The sequence below is a fragment of the Rhinolophus ferrumequinum genome, chromosome 25 (genome assembly GCF_004115265.2).
Source record: "Rhinolophus ferrumequinum isolate MPI-CBG mRhiFer1 chromosome 25, mRhiFer1_v1.p, whole genome shotgun sequence".
Classification (NCBI taxonomy): domain Eukaryota; kingdom Metazoa; phylum Chordata; class Mammalia; order Chiroptera; family Rhinolophidae; genus Rhinolophus; species Rhinolophus ferrumequinum.
In genome coordinates, this window is record NC_046308.1 from 14,756,649 (window position 1) to 14,774,404 (window position 17,756).

The 17,756-nt window shown below is 41.4% G+C and overlaps 1 protein-coding gene across 3 annotated transcripts in view; it reads left to right on the top strand.

The window, feature by feature from the left end:
• The window catches only part of SART3 (spliceosome associated factor 3, U4/U6 recycling protein), a 30,478-nt gene that overhangs the window by 5,682 nt on the left and 7,040 nt on the right, over window positions 1-17,756 (top strand). For 2 of the 3 annotated variants that reach the window (XR_004422077.1, XM_033097558.1), the window contains exons 2-13: window positions 2,851-2,977; window positions 3,263-3,367; window positions 6,461-6,645; window positions 7,728-7,833; window positions 9,100-9,224; window positions 12,881-13,036; window positions 13,774-13,912; window positions 14,400-14,507; window positions 15,183-15,260; window positions 15,379-15,437; window positions 16,387-16,496; window positions 17,484-17,596. Coding sequence is in view for 2 of the 3 variants with exons in the window: in XM_033097558.1 (XP_032953449.1) it covers window positions 2,851-2,977; window positions 3,263-3,367; window positions 6,461-6,645; window positions 7,728-7,833; window positions 9,100-9,224; window positions 12,881-13,036; window positions 13,774-13,912; window positions 14,400-14,507; window positions 15,183-15,260; window positions 15,379-15,437; window positions 16,387-16,496; window positions 17,484-17,596 (1,411 nt within the window). In the remaining variant the exon portion in view is untranslated. The remainder of the gene's footprint in view (window positions 1-2,850; window positions 2,978-3,262; window positions 3,368-6,460; window positions 6,646-7,727; window positions 7,834-9,099; window positions 9,225-12,880; window positions 13,037-13,773; window positions 13,913-14,399; window positions 14,508-15,182; window positions 15,261-15,378; window positions 15,438-16,386; window positions 16,497-17,483; window positions 17,597-17,756) is intronic. The other variant, XM_033097560.1, reaches the window with a different exon arrangement.

Here is a 17,756-nt window from a genome sequence, read left to right on the forward strand (position 1 = left end):
AGAAATTGCTAAACTGTTTTCCAGAGTTGCTATACCCATTTTGCACTCCCATCGATGTATGAGTGAGCCAGTTTTGTTTCTCCAGCATTTAGTATTGTCACTATTTTTTATTTTAGCCATTCAATTAGGTGTATAATGATATCCCATTCTGGTTTTAATTTGTATTTCCCTGATAGCTAATGATGTTGAACACCATTCATACAGACCTATCAGCCATCTGTGTGTTCTCTTTGGATATATATGTCGGTTCATGTCTTCTGCCCATTTTCTAATTGGGTTCTTTGTTTTTCACTGTTGAGTTGGAGTTATATCCTTTAGATATTAGTCCTTTGTCAGATATGTGGTTTGTAAATATTTTTTTTCAGTCAGTACCTTTTCTTTGCATCCTCTAAATAGTTTTTTACAGAGAAAAACGTTTTAATTTTGATAAGGTCCTAATTTGCTGAGAGTTTTTATAGTGAATGGTTGTTGGATTTTGTCAAATGCATTTCCTGTGTCTATAGATGTCATGATTTTTGTGTTTTAGCCTGTTGATATAGTGGATTACAGTGATTGATTTTCAAAGATTTCACCAGCTTTGCATACCCGGAACAAATCCCACTTAGTCATGGTGTATAATTCTTTTTATGCAGTGAATTTAGTTCCGTAAGTTTTCCTCTCCACACTGTGCTACCTGTATCCCACTTATTTTGATTTGCTGTATTTTCATTTTCTTTCAGTTCTATGTATTATAAAATTTTCTTTGAGACTTCCTCTTTGATCCATAGATTATTGAGAAGTGTATTGCTTAATTTCCAAGTGTTTAGAAATTTTCCTCCTGTTACTGATTTCTACATTGATTCTATTGTGATCAGAAGATGTACTCTGTATGATTTCATTTCTTTTAAATTTGTTGAGGTTTGTTTTATGATCCAGGATATGGTCTCAGTGAATGTTCTGTGGGCACGTGAGGGGGGAAAAAGTATTCTGTTATTACTGAGTAGAGTATTCTATGTATGTCAATTAGAATATGTTGGTGGTGGTGTTGAGTTCTGTATCTTTGCTGGTTATCTATCTGGTATTAGTTGCTGAAATGGGGGATGTTGAAGTCCCCAGTATAATTGTAGATGTGTGTGTTTCTTGTTTTAGTTCTGTCAGTTTTTGCTTCATCTATTTTGAGGCTGTGTTGTTTGGTGCATACACATTTAGCATTGTTTGGTGTTTCTAGTGGGTTGATTCTTTTATCATTACATGATGTCCCTTTTTATCTGAGAGTTTTCTTTGCTCTTTATGTGTTATTAATGTAACCATTTTTGCTGCTTTTTGATTAATGTTTGCATAGTCTGTCTTTTCCCATCCTTTTGCTTTCAACCTACCTACATCCTTGAATATGAAGTGAGTTTTATGTAATCAGCATGTAGTTGGGTTGTATTTTTATCCTCTCTGCATTCTCTTCCTATTAATTAGCAAGTATATTTGTACCATATACATTTAATGTAATTATTGATACGTTAGGTCTAAAGCCTGACATTTTATTTTATTTTTTTCTTTTCATATTTTATTCTTCTGTTTCTCTTTTCTTGGCTGCCTGTGGGTTACTTCAACATTTTTTAGGATTCCATTTTGGTTTATTTATAGTGATTTTTTAGTGTATTGCTTTGTATAGTTTCTTAATGGTTGCTTGTATTTCAGTATATTTGACTTACGTGGTATTTGTGTTTTAACCACTAAGTGAGGTGTGAAAAATCTCCCTTCCATTTATGCCCCTTTGCCAATCTTATTTTAAATATCATTGTTTTGGGTATCAGCTAGTCATAAAATTTTTGTTTCAGTTATCACATACAATTTAGAAAACTCATAAGGAGAATTTACCCACTTTTCTGCTCTTTTTGTTGTTCTTTCTTCCTGATGCTCCAAGATTTATCACTTCCTTTCTGTTTGCAGAACTTCCTTGAGCTAGTCTTGAAGAAGAGTAAGTCTGCCAGTAAGAAATTCTTTTAGTTTTCTTTTGTCTCAGATATATGATAGGTTTTTTAAGCAGTTATTTTACTATTTTAACTTAGTTTGAAAAGTTTCAAGTATAAAAATAAACCTTTATGTACTGATCACTCAGCTTCAACAAACACCAATCTGTTGTCATTCTTGTTTCTGCCAATATGGGTCACCCCCTCCTGCTTCTCCCCCTCCCTCCCTTTTTGTTTGGTGAAAGAAAAGAGCTATTACCTATGTACCTGGCATGCGCTAAAGCACGTTACTAAATTGTCTTTAAAATCCTCACTAGTCTTCTGAGCTAGAACCTGCGGTATCCCTATTTTATAGATGAAATGAAGGCTTGGAAAAGTTAATAACTTGCCTGAGGTCAAACTTTGTGTTTATTTGTTTCATTAGAATGTTTCCTGTATTTTAAAGAGAATCCAAGTATGTTCTGACAGGAATTGTAAGAGATTTGAGGGAGCTTTATGATTCTTATAAAAAGCTTCTTTTGGGGGCGGCCGGTTAGCTCAGTTGGTTAGAGTGCGGTGTTCTTAACAACCAGGTCGCTGGTTTGACCCCCACACTGGCCACTGTGAGCTGCGCCCTCCACAACTAGATTGAAACAACTACTTGACTTGGAGCTGATGGGTCCTGGTAAAACACTTAACTAAATAAACGTTTAAAAGAAAAAAGAAAACAAAAAAAGCTTCTTTCATTGATTTTTTTCCCCCCTTCCTTTTCCGGAGGGTAAATGTTGCCTTTCTTTTCAGAAGCTCTCCCACATAGCACATGTCTTTTGTTTGTGGCAGACATGTGCGTTCTCACCAGTGGTGGAAAAAACTAAGTCATTTTGATGGTGGCGTTTTAATTTTCAACTTCTGTGCCCTTTCCTTTTAGCTGTCCATCAATGTCTACGACTACAACTGCCACGTGGACCTCATCCGGCTGCTCCGGCTGGAAGGGGAGCTCACCAAAGTGAGGATGGCCCGCCAGAAGATGAGTGAGATCTTCCCCTTGACCGAAGGTAGGTAACACTTCAGCAGCCTCACTGCTTTGACAAACCCAGAATTTGCAAAACATAAAATGCCCAACAGGTGTAGGATGTTATGATCTTTGTGATTGGATCTTATTTAGCAGTATCAACCTTTGATGTGCTCGGTGCAGGTGTTAAGAATTGAGTTTCTGTGAACTGTGCTAGCTTATGTAAGACGGATGAAACATTTGCGTGCTGAGGACGCGCAGGAAGATTCCTGCTTCCCGCCCGCCCTTTGCTGAGGGAGGTGGTCACGTGGGAGGTGTTGTCTTGCAGAGCTCTGGCTGGAGTGGCTACACGACGAGATCACCATGGCCCTGGACGGTCTGGACAGAGAGCACGTGTACGACCTCTTTGAGAAAGCCGTGAAGGACTACATTTGTAAGTTCCCGGGGGCCTTTTCCAGTGTGTCTGGCCGTGTCATCTATGTGGCCTCAGTCTCTGCTGTCGCGGATCGTACTGTGACATGCTGCTGCCCAGACGAGAGCGTTAGCCTAGCAGTCGGATAGGTGTGAGTTCAGTTATTAGCGTCGTCTGTGATTTTTCATTCAGGATATTTGGGTTTAAAATACAGGCATACCTCGTGGTAGTGTGCTTTGCTTTATTGCGCCTCACAGAGAATTGCATTTTTTAAAAAAAACAAATGGAAGGCTTGTGGCAACCCTGTGTCGAGCGAGTCTATGGGCGCCATTTTTCCAACAGTCTCAGGTGATTTTTGTAGCAGTAAAGTATTTTTTAATTAAGGTATGGACATGGTTTTCGTAGACATACTGCTGTTGCACACTTTATAGACTGTATAGTGCAAGCATAACGTATATGCACTGGGAAACCAAAAAATTTGTGTCACTTGTTTTATTGCAATATTCGCTCTATTGCGGTGGTCTGGAAGCGAACCTGAAGTATCTCCGAGGGGCGCCTGTATAAACAGAAGAAATGTTTGTAGTAAAGTGAACGAATACACTCACAGGAAGAACTTACATGGTATTTCCACATGACTGAAGATCACCTTTCACACATTGCAGGGCTTTTTAAAAGTTTTGGACAGAATGGGGTTTTTTTTAATCTTAAAAAACCCTTTATTTTGAAATAATTATAAATTTACAGGAAATCGCACACATAGCACAGAGAAGTCCTGTGTGCTCACTTCATCCAGTTTCTCCCCATATCTTGTAGCTAGAGTCGAAAATCAAAGCCAGGAAATTGACCTTGGTATAATGTGTGTGTGTAGTTCTGTGAAGTTTTGCCCTGTGTGTAGATTCGGGTAGCCACCCCTGTCATTGAGGTACAGAACCCTCCGTCACCCCAGAGGTCTCCCTGGTCTGCTGGTGCGGACGTTTTACCCGTGCAAGTGACGTATAGATGCCTAACTTTCCTTGAAGTCCCTTTACCCTCCCCTGTGGATTGTGTAATTCTCTAAATATTTTCTCTACATACATTGGACACCACATCAGGCAACGCTATGGACAAATTGTTTTTAAAAAGCCTTAAAAAATCCCCCCTTTTACATCCGACTTCCTTCTTCCCTGACTTTCCTCACTCAACACTGTGGGCATTTTCCCCCTCATGGAAGCATCGGTACGTAGAAGATAGACAGACCGCTCCGAGGGAGGGTATTGTTCTTGTGCCTTTACCAGCCAAGAATTGATCAAGTTTTTATTTTTCATAATTTGAATAATGAAAATAATAGGTGTTTTGTGAATATAGTTATAGCGAATGTGTTTTTAAAAGCTCTCCTTGGGCCTCTGCTGCCCACGTGGCCTCTTAGAGTCTGACAGAATTCCGAATGCATGATATGCCCATGTTTTCTGCTGATCCTGTTCCTCCTTTATTCATGTCTCAGGGTCGTCATTAGCAGCAGCAGTTCTCTTTCTCTAAGGATCTCTTGTCCCTCCCCAGGCTGTCATGGTTTCCAGTCCCTTATGGTTGTGCAGGAGGCCTAGTCATCTCTGCTGTCCCGTGGTGCTGATGTCAGTATGCCCTCCCTTCCCAGCAGCTGCGTCAGGGCTGCTGTGGCTCAGGAAGCCGGATAACCATGCCTCATAGATTATGTCTCATAAGGAGTTTTGAATGGGAGCCCACGGGGTCCTCGTGTTATTTTCAGGAGCTTTCGTGTGTGGAAATTGTGTCACTTGTTTTGAACGTTCAAAAGCCACGTTTCCCTGCTTCTTAGTTTTGAAGTATGTTTTTGTACATTTGAAGATACCAGGTGTAGCCGTCTGTTATTCCTCAGCATGGACTCAGTACTGACGTCAGGCTGTGCAGGAGGTGGTCATGGCGCCTCTAACAGGATATGGCAACACTCCTCTGGCTCTTCAGAGATTGTGAAAATCAGGCTCCTCTGTCTTTGGAGGAACCTTGTGCAGAGGCTTTGTGCCTGTTTGGGAACCTGGGATCTAGTGACACATCCTTTTGTTTGCCTGTCATAGTCATTGTGGCCGCTGCACCCTTAGGTTTTCTAAGGTAAAACGCTATTCAGAATATTTGCCCGTCTCTAGGTGATTTAAATGTTGGGAGAAGCCACGATCTAATTTGTTGAAAATGACCCTCTCTTAGAGGAGCAGCTGTGTCATAGCCCATCTGGAAACTTGACTTACGTTCACTAAGGGCTTCAGCTCCAAGAGCTAGATTATTTGCATTTTCATTTTGCAGCCCATCTAGCAGCTTTATGTTGGTGAGTGAAAACAGAGTGGCTTTGTTTAAGTTCTTGAAATGAACCTACTTCAACGATAAAGCAAGCGTCAGGAAAACAAAGTAACTGTCAAATGGACCTCTTTATTTTTTTAGTATTTTTATTTGACAAGGTTAGCGTATAGGCCTCTGAAATAATTTTCAGATCTTTGAAAAATATAGACAAAATGTGCGCAGTAAGAATTGACGCATGCATGAAGAATTTAATTCCTTAGTCTGGTCTTAAAGCTGTGGAAGTGAGTATATAAAACGTTTAAAAAACAGTGAAAGAAATAAGGCAACCAGATCCTTTTTTATCATTTAAACATCATTAAAAATAGACATTTAAAATATAGATTTGTAGTAACAGGATTGGTACTTTTAATTTTTTTCTTTCACTTTGACCAGAAGGCTTAAAAATGAATCAAGATTCAAAAGTTGAAAAATTGGAGGCTTTGAAATCTTTGTGAAGATTGACTCAGATTTGTAACTGTTTTCATTGAAATCTATTACTGGATTCCTTCAGTTTTAATAAACTTTATAATCATAGTTTTACATATTACTACCTGGAATATACTGTTGTTGCAGTAAAATCTCAACAGTTGTACCCAGTAGGAACGTTGTTTAGCTGTCCTTCCGTTTCAGGCTGCAGTATTGGCAGAGGTAAATTGGGACGCTTGGTGGTGGTGCTCTGGTCCTTCTTGCATGAATGAGTACTTTTTTGGTGGGCACGTTTCTTTTGTTATGCATCAGTTTTGTATTTGGGTGTTTTATATCTCAAACTAATAGACCACTTCTCATTTTTAGGTCCAAACATTTGGCTGGAGTATGGCCAGTACTCAGTCGGCGGTATCGGTCAGAAAGGTGGCCTTGAGAAAGTCCGCTCTGTGTTTGAAAGGGCTCTCTCGTCCGTCGGTTTACACATGACCAAAGGCCTGGCCATCTGGGAGGCTTATCGGGAGTTTGAAAGTGCGATTGTGGAAGCTGCCCGGGTGAGTGACCCTGTCTTGTGACCAGTGCTTCCCCAGAAATAGTCGGGGCTCTCCTTGTCCATGTTCCTTGAGGAACGTAGTTAACAGAATGATCTTCACCAATTCCTTAGTGTGTGGCCAGTAAAGTAAGTGAAGTTAATAGTCTTCGTGGAGTAGCAAGAATGTGTCTTTGACTGTAAAGCAGATGACCCTACAATTTGTTCCTTATGGTGAAAAATACTGTTTTAGTTACTGGTTCCAGGATAATATATAAGCATAACCCCGTCACCTCCCACCCCCAAATCGTGTCTAGTAGTAACTGCGAGAGATTTGTCCCCAAAATAATTGCATTATTTACACTGCAATGTATGGAATTTTATAGTCTCCTTTGTGTCACTTCTTCACTATGTGTGCACACAAAGGTATTATTGGTACATACGAAGCCCTCTACTAGTTACATGATTATTATTAAAGTGCCCTCGTCCCTTCTTGGATTATGTCCCTGTTGAAAGTCGGCCGTGGTGCCTCCAGTGTGCCCTAAGGCATCAGGGCTGACTCCGCTGGTGACATTTGTGGCTCCCTCTCGGAGCAGACGTGACCTGCATGGCCTCTGTCCCACACTCCCCGCAATATTCTTGTACTTTTTGGCCACCGTACTTTTAAGTCATGATGTTCCTTCAACTGGGAGTCAGTTTCCTTCTCTCACTACCTCTGGAGAGCCTGCAGACACACCCCAAACACCAGCTGCCCCAGGAGTCTTTCCTGATTTCCTCCCTTCATAACAATAAAACTCGGCTCTGAAAAGCAGCCGAAAGCAAGCCACACTTTGATACTTTGCTTTGATGACACTTAGCTTCTGCCTCATTAGAATGCTTTCCATACGTTTCTTATATTCCTTCTTGCTTTCTCCGCTTCACCATCGGTAGCAAAGATAACATTTATTTTTGTACCTCTTGAAGAATTTGGCACAATGTATAAGAGGTCATAAACATTTTTTTAGTTTGGACTAAACATTTTTTTAGTTTGGACTAAAAATGTGTTGAAATAATTTTTGAAGTAGGAAGAACCAAAGTTTGTCATTTACTCCGAATTTGCTTCTTTAGCCCATAGCTGGCTTCCTTTCCCCTTTTGACCGGGACCAAACCTTTGATTCACAGCTGGAGAAAGTGCACAGTCTCTTCCGGCGACAGCTGGCGATCCCACTCTATGGTAAGAGAAACTGACACATCAACAGCCAGCCCTTCGTGGTTTTCAAAACGCTTTGGGGTATGTCGTGTGATTAGGCCTTCCCCAGCGTCCCGTGAGGCAGGTGGAGCCGGCATTCTTACTCTCGCTGCACAGTGGCAATGTGATGAGGCCCTGGGTAGAAATGTGTCTTGAATTGTTAATACTCAGGTGGGTTATGAGGGTCATGCAGGACTGAAAGCCAGATGTCCTGACTCCTAGTTTCCTGTATTACAACATCGTCGGAGAGGCAGAGATAGGGTCTCTGAAAGGAATTGGGAAACCGACCCCTCCCCGCCCGCCCCGTGTTTTTTGGGAAAACTATATTGAATCAGAGTTCCATTCTGAGCATTTTCTCTTCAGGAGTAACCTCTTCCGTGACAGGGTGGGGATTTTACATGGGTCTGTACCATTCTCCGGGGTGGAGGGGTGATTTGGTTCAGAAGCATTGTCGATGCGAAGTATTCATTATTTGAATTTCTTGGGGGTTTGGTAAGGAGTCTCCTTTTGGGGTGAATATATTTTGGCAGGCCAAGCCTTTGCGGTTCTGGAGCTTGTGTGTGAGCAGTGCTGAGAGGGTTTTCCCCAGCCTCGCAAGAGTTGGGCATCTTGTTCCCCAGGCACGATTAGTTTTTACTTGATCCCAGGCTTATTTCTCTTTTTACTTCATGGTTTATTTGAATTTGATTTAACAAACTATAAAGTGGCTCTCCAGTCAAATCCTTGGGTGACATGCAGAAAAGGCTAGAACGGAGCTGGCTTGTAGATTTCATCTCCTATACCAGCATGAGGCAGCGTGGCGTAGTGAACTTGAGCTAGACTACCTGGGTTCAAAACCTTGCGCTACCGTTTATTGGAGACAGTTGATATAACCCTTTGCTTGTGCTTCCCCAATGGCAAAATGGGGATCACGGTAGAACCCGCCTCCTGGAGTTGTGAGAATCAAATGTGTTGATAGATGTGAAGTGGTAGAACCTAAGAAGCACTGAGTGAGTTGTGAAAGCACTGCAATTAGTTTCGTGAACTCTGATTGATGAATTAATTGACAGGGCTGCCTGGGAGAGTACTTTGAGATAGAGTCTCAGGCCAAGTCTGAGCTTCAGCGGAAGAGCTCGGGATTCGATCAGTGCGAGTTACTATGGCCACAGATGTGGGAGGGGGTAGGGGCACCTGAGTCCATGGTTTAATCTATGTCTGGATTGGTAAAAACCCAATGGCAAGACCCACGGGGTTGAATCCATCTTTCAATAGAAATGGAGGCAACATTTGCAGAGTATGAAGAATGGTCGGAAGACCCGATACCAGAGTCGGTCATTCAGAACTATAACAAAGCACTACAGCAGTTGGAGAAATACAAACCCTATGAAGACGCACTGGTAAGTGTTGGCTTCTTTTACAGTAAACTTCTCTCTGCAAACTTGTCCTGAATCGATAGTTGCAAGTAAAACAATAGCTTTAAAACTTGTTTTATTGTGAAATACATAGCATGTATAAATGTGTACCTACACTTTACGCACTAATGATACAGTGAACATCCATGTACCCACCACCCAGGTTAAGAAATAGAACATTGCCAGTACCTTAGACGTCTCCTATGTGCCCCTCTCCGATTGCCTCCTCTTCCCTCTCCCGAGAGGTAATCACTTTCCTGACTTTTGTGATAATCATTCCCTTGCTTTTCCTTGTAGTTTTACAACCTGTGAATGTATCCTTAATTAATATATTGTTTAATTTTGCTTGGTTTTGAACTTGGAATCAAGCTGTAATTTTCTTTCATTCAACATGTTTTGGGGTTTTACTTGTACCGATAAGGATACAGTTACAGTCCGTTTGTTTTGCTATAAAGTTGTCTGTATATAAACAATTTATCCAAGTTCTTCGATAGTTGGGTTGTTTCCCGTGCGTTGCTTGGAGCAGCAGCGTGGCTCCAACCGTATCTCTTGGTACACACGGAGAAGAGTTGTTCTGTGTGTACATCTAGGAATGGAACTGTTTTCCCCGTTATCAATTTACGCTCCTCCCGGCAGCATCTGAGATTTCTCATTGCTTTTGCTGCCCGTGGATGTCAACCTCCTTAAACTTAGCCAATCTGATGAGTCTGAGATTATTGTTTTAATTTGCATTTCCCTGATTACTAATGAAGGTGAGCATCTTTCCCCATATATTGGCCATTCAGATTCCTTGTTTTGGTGAGGTGCCTGTTAAAGTCTTTGACTCATTTTCCTTTTGGTTTATCCAAATTTTTTCACCCAAGTTTGTGGTTTGTCTTCTCATTTTTCAAAATGGCATCTTTTGATGACCAGTTCTTAATGTTAATTGAATAGGATTCATCATTCGTTCCCGTAGGGTTTGTGCTTTTGTTATGCTAAGAAATCTCTCTATACTCCAAAGTCATTAATATACTTTGCTCTGTTTTCTTCTGAAAGTTTATAGTTTTGAAGTTCATGTTTAGGTCTTCATCTGGAATTGATTTTTGTGTATGGTAGGAGGCAGGGCCTCGTTTCATTTTTTCATAACGGAGAACCAGTTGTTTCAGCACTGATTGTGATGATTCTGTTCTTCTCTCACTGATGGCAGTCCCTCATCTGTCATAGACTAGCTGTCCTGTTATGTGTGGGACTCTTCCTGGCCTCTCTGTGCCGCCCGCTGGTTTATATTACATGGTCGAAATGATGATAATTTTGTAAGTTTTGATGTTAGGTAGACGAGTTCCAACACACCTGTCACTCTTCAAGAGGTTCTTGGCTTTCTTTAGCTCTTAATGCTGTCACTGAATTTAGAATCAGCTTTTCAAGTTCTATTAAAAAAGCTATTGAATTTTTTACTGGAATTGCATTGAATCTGTACTGTGTTTCCCCAAAAAGAAGACCGAGTCTTACATTAAATGTTGCTCCAAAAGATGCATTAGGGCTTATGTTCAGGGGATGTCATCCTGAAAAATCATGCTAGGACTTATTTTCTGGTTAGGTCTTATTTTCGGGGAAACACGGCAGATCGATTTGGAGAAGAATTTACACCTTTTAAATATCAAATCTTCCAATCTATGAACATGATAGAGGCCTCTGCTGTTTAAAATAGGCCTTGTCTTTCTGTAAAGTTTTATAAATGTACAAATTCATCTGGTAATCTTGAACATATTTTTTAGATGTATTTCTACGTGGTTTTTGATGCTATTGGAAAGGGTATCTTTTTCAAGATTTTCTAGTTATTCCTGGTATATAAAATGTAAGTTGTTTTTATATTAATTTTTATCAAACTTGCTGAACTCTTGCTATTAATAATTTATGGATTCTTTTGGATTTTCTGTATTGACAATAATACATACTTTTTTTAAACACTAATGTTTGTAAGGGGCAATTTTGTTCTCTTTCTTGGTCGTAGAATGCTTTTAACTTCATTTGCTATGCCTCAGGTTTACGCCCTTGTTATCTTGGATTTCTTGTCTCTTTGTTTGGCACATGGCATCATCGTTAATTTTGTATCATCCAGTCCTAGTTTGTTTACATTCAGTACATCATGTCCCGCTTTCTTTGCTCTTCCTTTGTGCATCCTAGTTTTTTTTAATATGGAATCACTTTTCTTTTGCTTGAAGTCCACCCATTAGAGTTTCCCACACTGGACACTTGCTGGTAACGGATTTTCTCAGTTTTTGTTTGTTTGAAAAGGTTTTATTTGAAACTTAACTTCTCAGGATATAGAATTCTAGATCGATAGTTGTGTTCTCTGAGCAATTAAATACATCTTTCTGTCTTCTGGCTTCTGTTGTTGCTGTTGAGAAGTCAGCTGTCTAACTCTTGCTATCTTTGAAGGTAATCCTTATTTTGTCTCGGCGACTTTAAGATGTCATTGTTTTGGTTTGATGTCCTGCAATTTCAAGATCGTAGGTCCATGTGTGGATGTCTTTGTGTTTATCCTGCTTGTAGTTTGTTGGGCTTCTTGGCTATGTTTTTGGTCTCTTTCGTAGCATAGTGAGTAAGAACACAGATATTGAGAGCCAGGCTGCCTCCTGTTGGAACTTGAGCTCTGCTACTTACTAGCCTTCTGACTTTGGGTTAGGACTCAGCCCCCTTGTGTTTCAGGTGCCTTCGCTGTAAGATGGGGACAGTAACGATACGTGCCTCAGAGGATTGTTGTGAAGATCAAAGTCTTAATACATCTTAAGCCAGCAAGAGCTTACCCTTCACTTAACCACTTTCTCTAGGTGTTTGTCCTTCGTATTTCTTGTTTCCTTACCAGTTTGTTGGTGATGTTCAAGGTGTTTTTTTCATATGGAATCTAGCAGTTTTGGTTGTTTTCAATGGCACAGTGTGGCAGGGTAACTAATTTGTTGTTATTACTACTAGAAACAGAGGCTCTAAAACATGGTTTTCTATGTTGGGGCCTGGGTGCTCTCTTGTTGGTCTGCATGTGCTGCCTCACCTCTTTTCACCCCTTTTCCTCAGCCAGTTCAGTTTTGTTTTGACCATCCTCAGAGTGTGGCTGAAAAGAAAACAAGGTGATAAGAGGATTTTGTCTAAAAAAGAGTTTTGATTGTATGACTTTGGATCAGCACACATTCAGCATGGCGTCTTCTGTCTTCTGCATGTACTGAACTCTGGCGGGAGTGATATTTGGAATGACAAGCCTGAAATAGCACAAGGCACTGAATTACTCCTGTGTGGCAGCATTCGCTGCGCTCTATAGGCTGTGAAAGTGACTTCTGTTTTGGAAGGATGGCTAACAGTGGTCATTGGCAAAGCTGTTGCTTTTTTATTCAGTTCCGGGTTAATGGGAGATTTAAATCGCCTGCAGTCTAGGGAGGGATTTAGAAAAAGGTTTATGAGCCGTGGTAGCTACTGCCATGAAGAGGCTCTTTGGACGCTCATTCTGCCCATCGAACTGTAGTTGCCATGTGCAGAGGTGCTGAGAGTGGGGCTTGGGGAGCTCGTCCTGCTGCAGCCGTCTCACCAAAGTTGAATGTGAAGATGTGTTGTGCTTCCTGACAGTACCGAGTAGCTCATTTCAACTTCACTGTGATTCTCCTTTGCCCCAGTTGGAAGCAGAAGCACCCCGGCTGGCCGAATATCAAGCGTACATCGATTTTGAGATGAAAGTTGGCGATCCCGCTCGCATTCAGTTAATCTTTGAGCGCGCCCTGGTCGAGAACTGCCTGGTCCCAGACTTATGGATCCGTTACAGTCAGTACCTAGTAAGATAACTGTTCTGATTTCATTGTGTGTGTGTGTGTGTGTGTGTGTGTGTGTGTGTTTACTAATTTGGGATCTATTTAAAGAAAATCAGTAAGAGTGCTTGGAGTTACTTGCATGCTGCTCTTTGTTCTTTTCCCTTCATCTTCCTTTTCTCTTTGTCAACTCACTTCGGAAGTTTTCCTAGTGTTTTAAGTTATTTTAAACTGATCACTAAGTGTAAAAACAATTGCATAGTCTTACTATTAAGGATTTTATAACAGATTACTTTTTTCTTTTATCCTTTTATTATGGAAAAATGTAATCACATAAATGTAGACAGGTTAGTAAAATGAAACTTCGCATACCCATCACCCAGCTTAAACAATTACCTAATGACACTAGTCCAGTTTCAGCTATGTCCTTACCCATTTTCCCCATTCCACGTTATTTTGAAGCAAATCCAGAAATCACTGTTTCTTGGTAAAGACTTAAATGTGTATAAAAGATTTGAATCAGGTTCCAAACAAGGTCCATACGTTAGGATTGGCTGACGTCTCTCAAGGCTCTTTTACTGTATACGTTCTCTTCTCTACCTCTTGTCTCCCCACTCCTCCCTGATATCTCTTTGTGGAAGAAATCAGTCACGACATTTCTAAGGAAATGCCTTTTGTCAGTTGGTTGTGCTGGAAATGTCTCGTCAATGGTGAAGTCTTAACCATAAAATTTTATCTCCTAACTCTACAATTCTTTATTGTAGGATCGGCAGCTGAAAGTAAAGGATTTGGTCTTATCTGTACATAATCGTGCCGTTAGAAACTGCCCCTGGACGGTTGCCCTGTGGAGTCGGTACCTCTTAGCTATGGAAAGACATGGAGTTGATCATCAAGTGATTGCTGGTGCGAACGTTTTTGTGGGAAGACTTAACAGGCTTTTTGTCTCAAGTTAGCAGTGTAGAGTTCTGACAACGGCATTACATCGGCATTCCCCAGAGTGTTACTTTGGGATATTGGGTATTATTGAAAAGAAGGGCTCTAAGTGGGAGATAAACTGGTTGTATTTTTGGCTTAGAGCTTTTTAACATGCCGGTATTTATTGTGATTTTTCAAGAGTCGTGGTCTTTTCTCCAAACTTACTTGACCTGGAACTCTTTTATTACAGGGTGTCTTGTGGAATGTGCTCTCTCTAGAACAGTTTGTGCAATGCTATAGTCGCTTTTCTCTTGAACATTTCTTTCTAGCTCATTTCACTTTGTTGCATCTTATTATTATTACTTTAAATCATGTAGTATTTTATAGTCAGTAGAGGTGTTTCGTGATAATCTTGATAACTTTGTTAGTTTCATTTTGAATTGGCAACAAACTCTGGCTTTTTCTTTAACTCCAGTGACCTTCGAGAAAGCTTTGAGTGCTGGCTTCATTCAGGCCACCGATTATGTGGAGATTTGGCAAGCGTACCTTGATTACCTGAGGAGAAGGGTTGATTTCAAACAAGGTATTTAAGTTCATGCGCTTCATATCAGAACTGAACTTTTTCTTAACATATATTTTGGTGAGATGTTCTAGTTGCCCAAATACATTGTGATTAGGCAAATGATGTAGACCAGTCGTTAGTAACTATTTTCCCCTAAAAAGTTTTGCTGTGTAAGTCTTTTGACACATCATGCTATGGATTGTAAAGGAAGAGAGCAATGGTCCTGATGTTTTAGGCAGCCTTCTGCCAGTGCTTCAGTCTCATTTTGTGTCTCTCTTCTCTCTTTTATATATCCTAAATAGTTCTCTAAATAAGACTTGACATGTTTCTTTTAAATCTTTGAATGTATGCAGGATCCCCTGCCTTTCTCCTCGTCTCTCTCAAACAAACAAAAAAAAAAGCAACCAGAACTCGTTCTTGCTCATGCCGGGGGCCTTCAGTCATTTCACAGGCTGCGGGAGACCCCCTCCGCTGGGTTCCCTGTGCTCACTTTTGTCATCGTACTTCCTGTAATGTGCTCTGCTCCACTGTCTCTTTCCCCCACTATGTGGTGAGGGCAGGGACTGGCACTTTTATTTCTGTGTCCCCAGCGTGATGCCAGGTACATAATAGGCTCCCGGGAGTTTCAGTGTAGGATTAAAAAAAAACATGGTCTGTGGTTTCATAAAGCCAAACCTCTTTTGCACTTTCTACCAGACTCCAGTAAAGAGCTGGAAGAGTTGAGGTCTGCATTCACTCGTGCTTTGGAGTATCTGAAACAGGAGGTGGAAGAACGTAAGTGTGGTTCCAACCTACTGCTTTTGTTCAGTTGAATTTCCTGTTCTCAGCTGATGTGCCTTTTCAGGCAGAGGTTTTTTGTCTCTGTAATAGAATTTACCTTCTATTCTTAAAGGTTTCAACGAGAGTGGGGATCCAAGCTGCACGATCATGCAGAACTGGGCTAGAATTGAGGTAAATGGCCTTGACACACCCGCTGGTTTCATGCACCTTTGTCTCGTGGTGTGGTTAAAATTGAGGCAGAATCCCAGCTGATGGTCTAGGCTCTGTTAGGACTCGTGGCATTTGCCTAGCTCGGTGCACATTTGTTTCTATCTTAGTGAAAATATTAGCTCCCGGGGAGAAGAGGTGTAGCAAATGTCTGCATGCCAGGCAGTCCCTCATTTACTTCTCCTTCCCTCAGTGCCTCATTCATGAGAGCATATCAGGTGGGTACTGTGCCCGGTGCTTTCTGAAGTGCTGGGGAAATGAGCTAGAAAGGGCGCCTGCACTGGGAAAGCTTTAACCTAACGCGGAAGACAGACCGTCTGACTAATTAGAGGATATAATGAGATGAATGTTGTTGCTGGGCCGAGGACCTCCAGCTAAGACCTGGGAGCTGCCGGTGATCAGCTCAGAGAATTGTGAAATTCGACAGTTTTATTCTCCGAGGGGGAGTCAGATCAAAGAGACATTTATCAGGTAGTTTCTAGATGGGATGTTTGTGTCATCATTTTAAAGATGAGGCAGCTGAGGCTGAGAGAGGTTAAGTAACTTGGCCAAGTCACTCAGTAAGTGGCGGAGCTGGCATTTGCTCCTAAATCTACACGGCCTCTCAAATTAAAGTTAACATTGACAAAAATAAACAAGTGACCAGCCAGCACTGTCTTAGTGCCCCTGGGCTACCACTCTGTGTTCTCAACAAAGAGGCGTAGGCAGGGAGCTTGCGGCTTGTCACTGCAGAGAGGCTGGAGTGGTTGGGCTGGGCCTGTTCCCATGGAGGGCAGCCTGGGGAATGTCCAGGGATTTCCGGAGTCAGGGGTGGGTTTTTTAGGCATGTCTGTTTGACGTATGTTTTGTGTAATGGGTGTGGATGTCATCAGGTTCAGGTCTTTTCCTAACTGAGCCTTCTAATGCATCTTAGGCTCGACTGTGTAATAATATGCAGAAAGCTCGGGAGCTCTGGGATAGCATCATGACTAAAGGAAATGCCAAGTATGCCAACATGTGGCTTGAGTATTACAACCTGGAAAGGTAAGGAGCTGGGTGCTTTGTCAGCAGGACAGTCTCTTCAGTCTTGGCCAACGCCTGCTGGCTTGGTCTTGCTCTTTACAGTGGGCCGCCACCGCCTTCCTTCAGCCTGTTTCTCATTCGTGGGCTGTGCTAGAGGACCAAACGTAATATTTGTGCTGGGCTCTTGTAGCGATGCATTTCTTTTCATTTTTTTGGGGGGTGGGGGGAAGGGTTGATTTTTGGACATGAACATTTTATTTGACTTTTTTGAAGGTATTTATTGTTTTAGTATATTTGCTTTGTATATAAAAATGTAAAATACTGAAGAGCACAGAGGAAAAAAACCCAAATTAACTGCAGTCATGGACCCAGACGTAACCACCATTAGTTAACGGTTTAGGTATATTATTTAAGACTTTTCCATGCTTAAATTGAAAAAAAAAATGAAAGTATAATTATAGTGTATATATTATAAACCTCTAAAATTATTTTAAATAAGTAAAATACGCCTAATAACATGAGAAGATATAAAGAATATGACCAGCTTTTTTATTCAGTAGAAAGTGAAAGTTTCTTAAATTCCACTCCCAGAGATAACCACTCTTAATGCTTGACTATTCCTCTAGATTAGTGGTTCTCATACTTTTTTGGTCTCGGGACTCTTTTATACTCTTAAAATTTGAGGACCACTAAAAGCTTTTGTAGATGTAAATTATCTGTTAATATTTACCATATTAGAAAGTGAAAAGGGTGTTCCATGAAAACAGCTAACTACTTTAGATTGCACCCCAAACAGTGACATATTACTTCCTTTGTGACAGCCTTTGTACTTCGCTATGCAGAAGTGCTTTGTGTGGATAGTTCTGGAAGCCAGAGTCTCCTCAGAAGCTAGAGTTGTGGCAGAGCTTGTGCCCCTGTGGCACTCACTGTCTGTGAGGAGACCCCCCCCCCTTTGTGTACCTTCTGCTTTGTGTCCTGGTGGCAGCAACTGTTTGTTTTCTGCCCTAGGGCACATGGTGACACCCAGCACTGCAGGAAGGCCCTGCACCGAGCAGTTCAGTGCACGAGTGACTACCCGGAGCACGTCTGTGAAGTGTTGCTCACCTTGGAGAGGACAGAAGGTGGGGACCCTGGGTTCGCTGCTTCGGGCTTGGAGTCTGTAAGGACAGACCATGTCTATGGCTACAACCCCTCACGTGGCGCACGCTGACAAGGCTGTCACGTGCTCACCAGTGACAGCGAGTCCTCTCATGCTCCAGAAACCAGGAGGACCCTCCATTA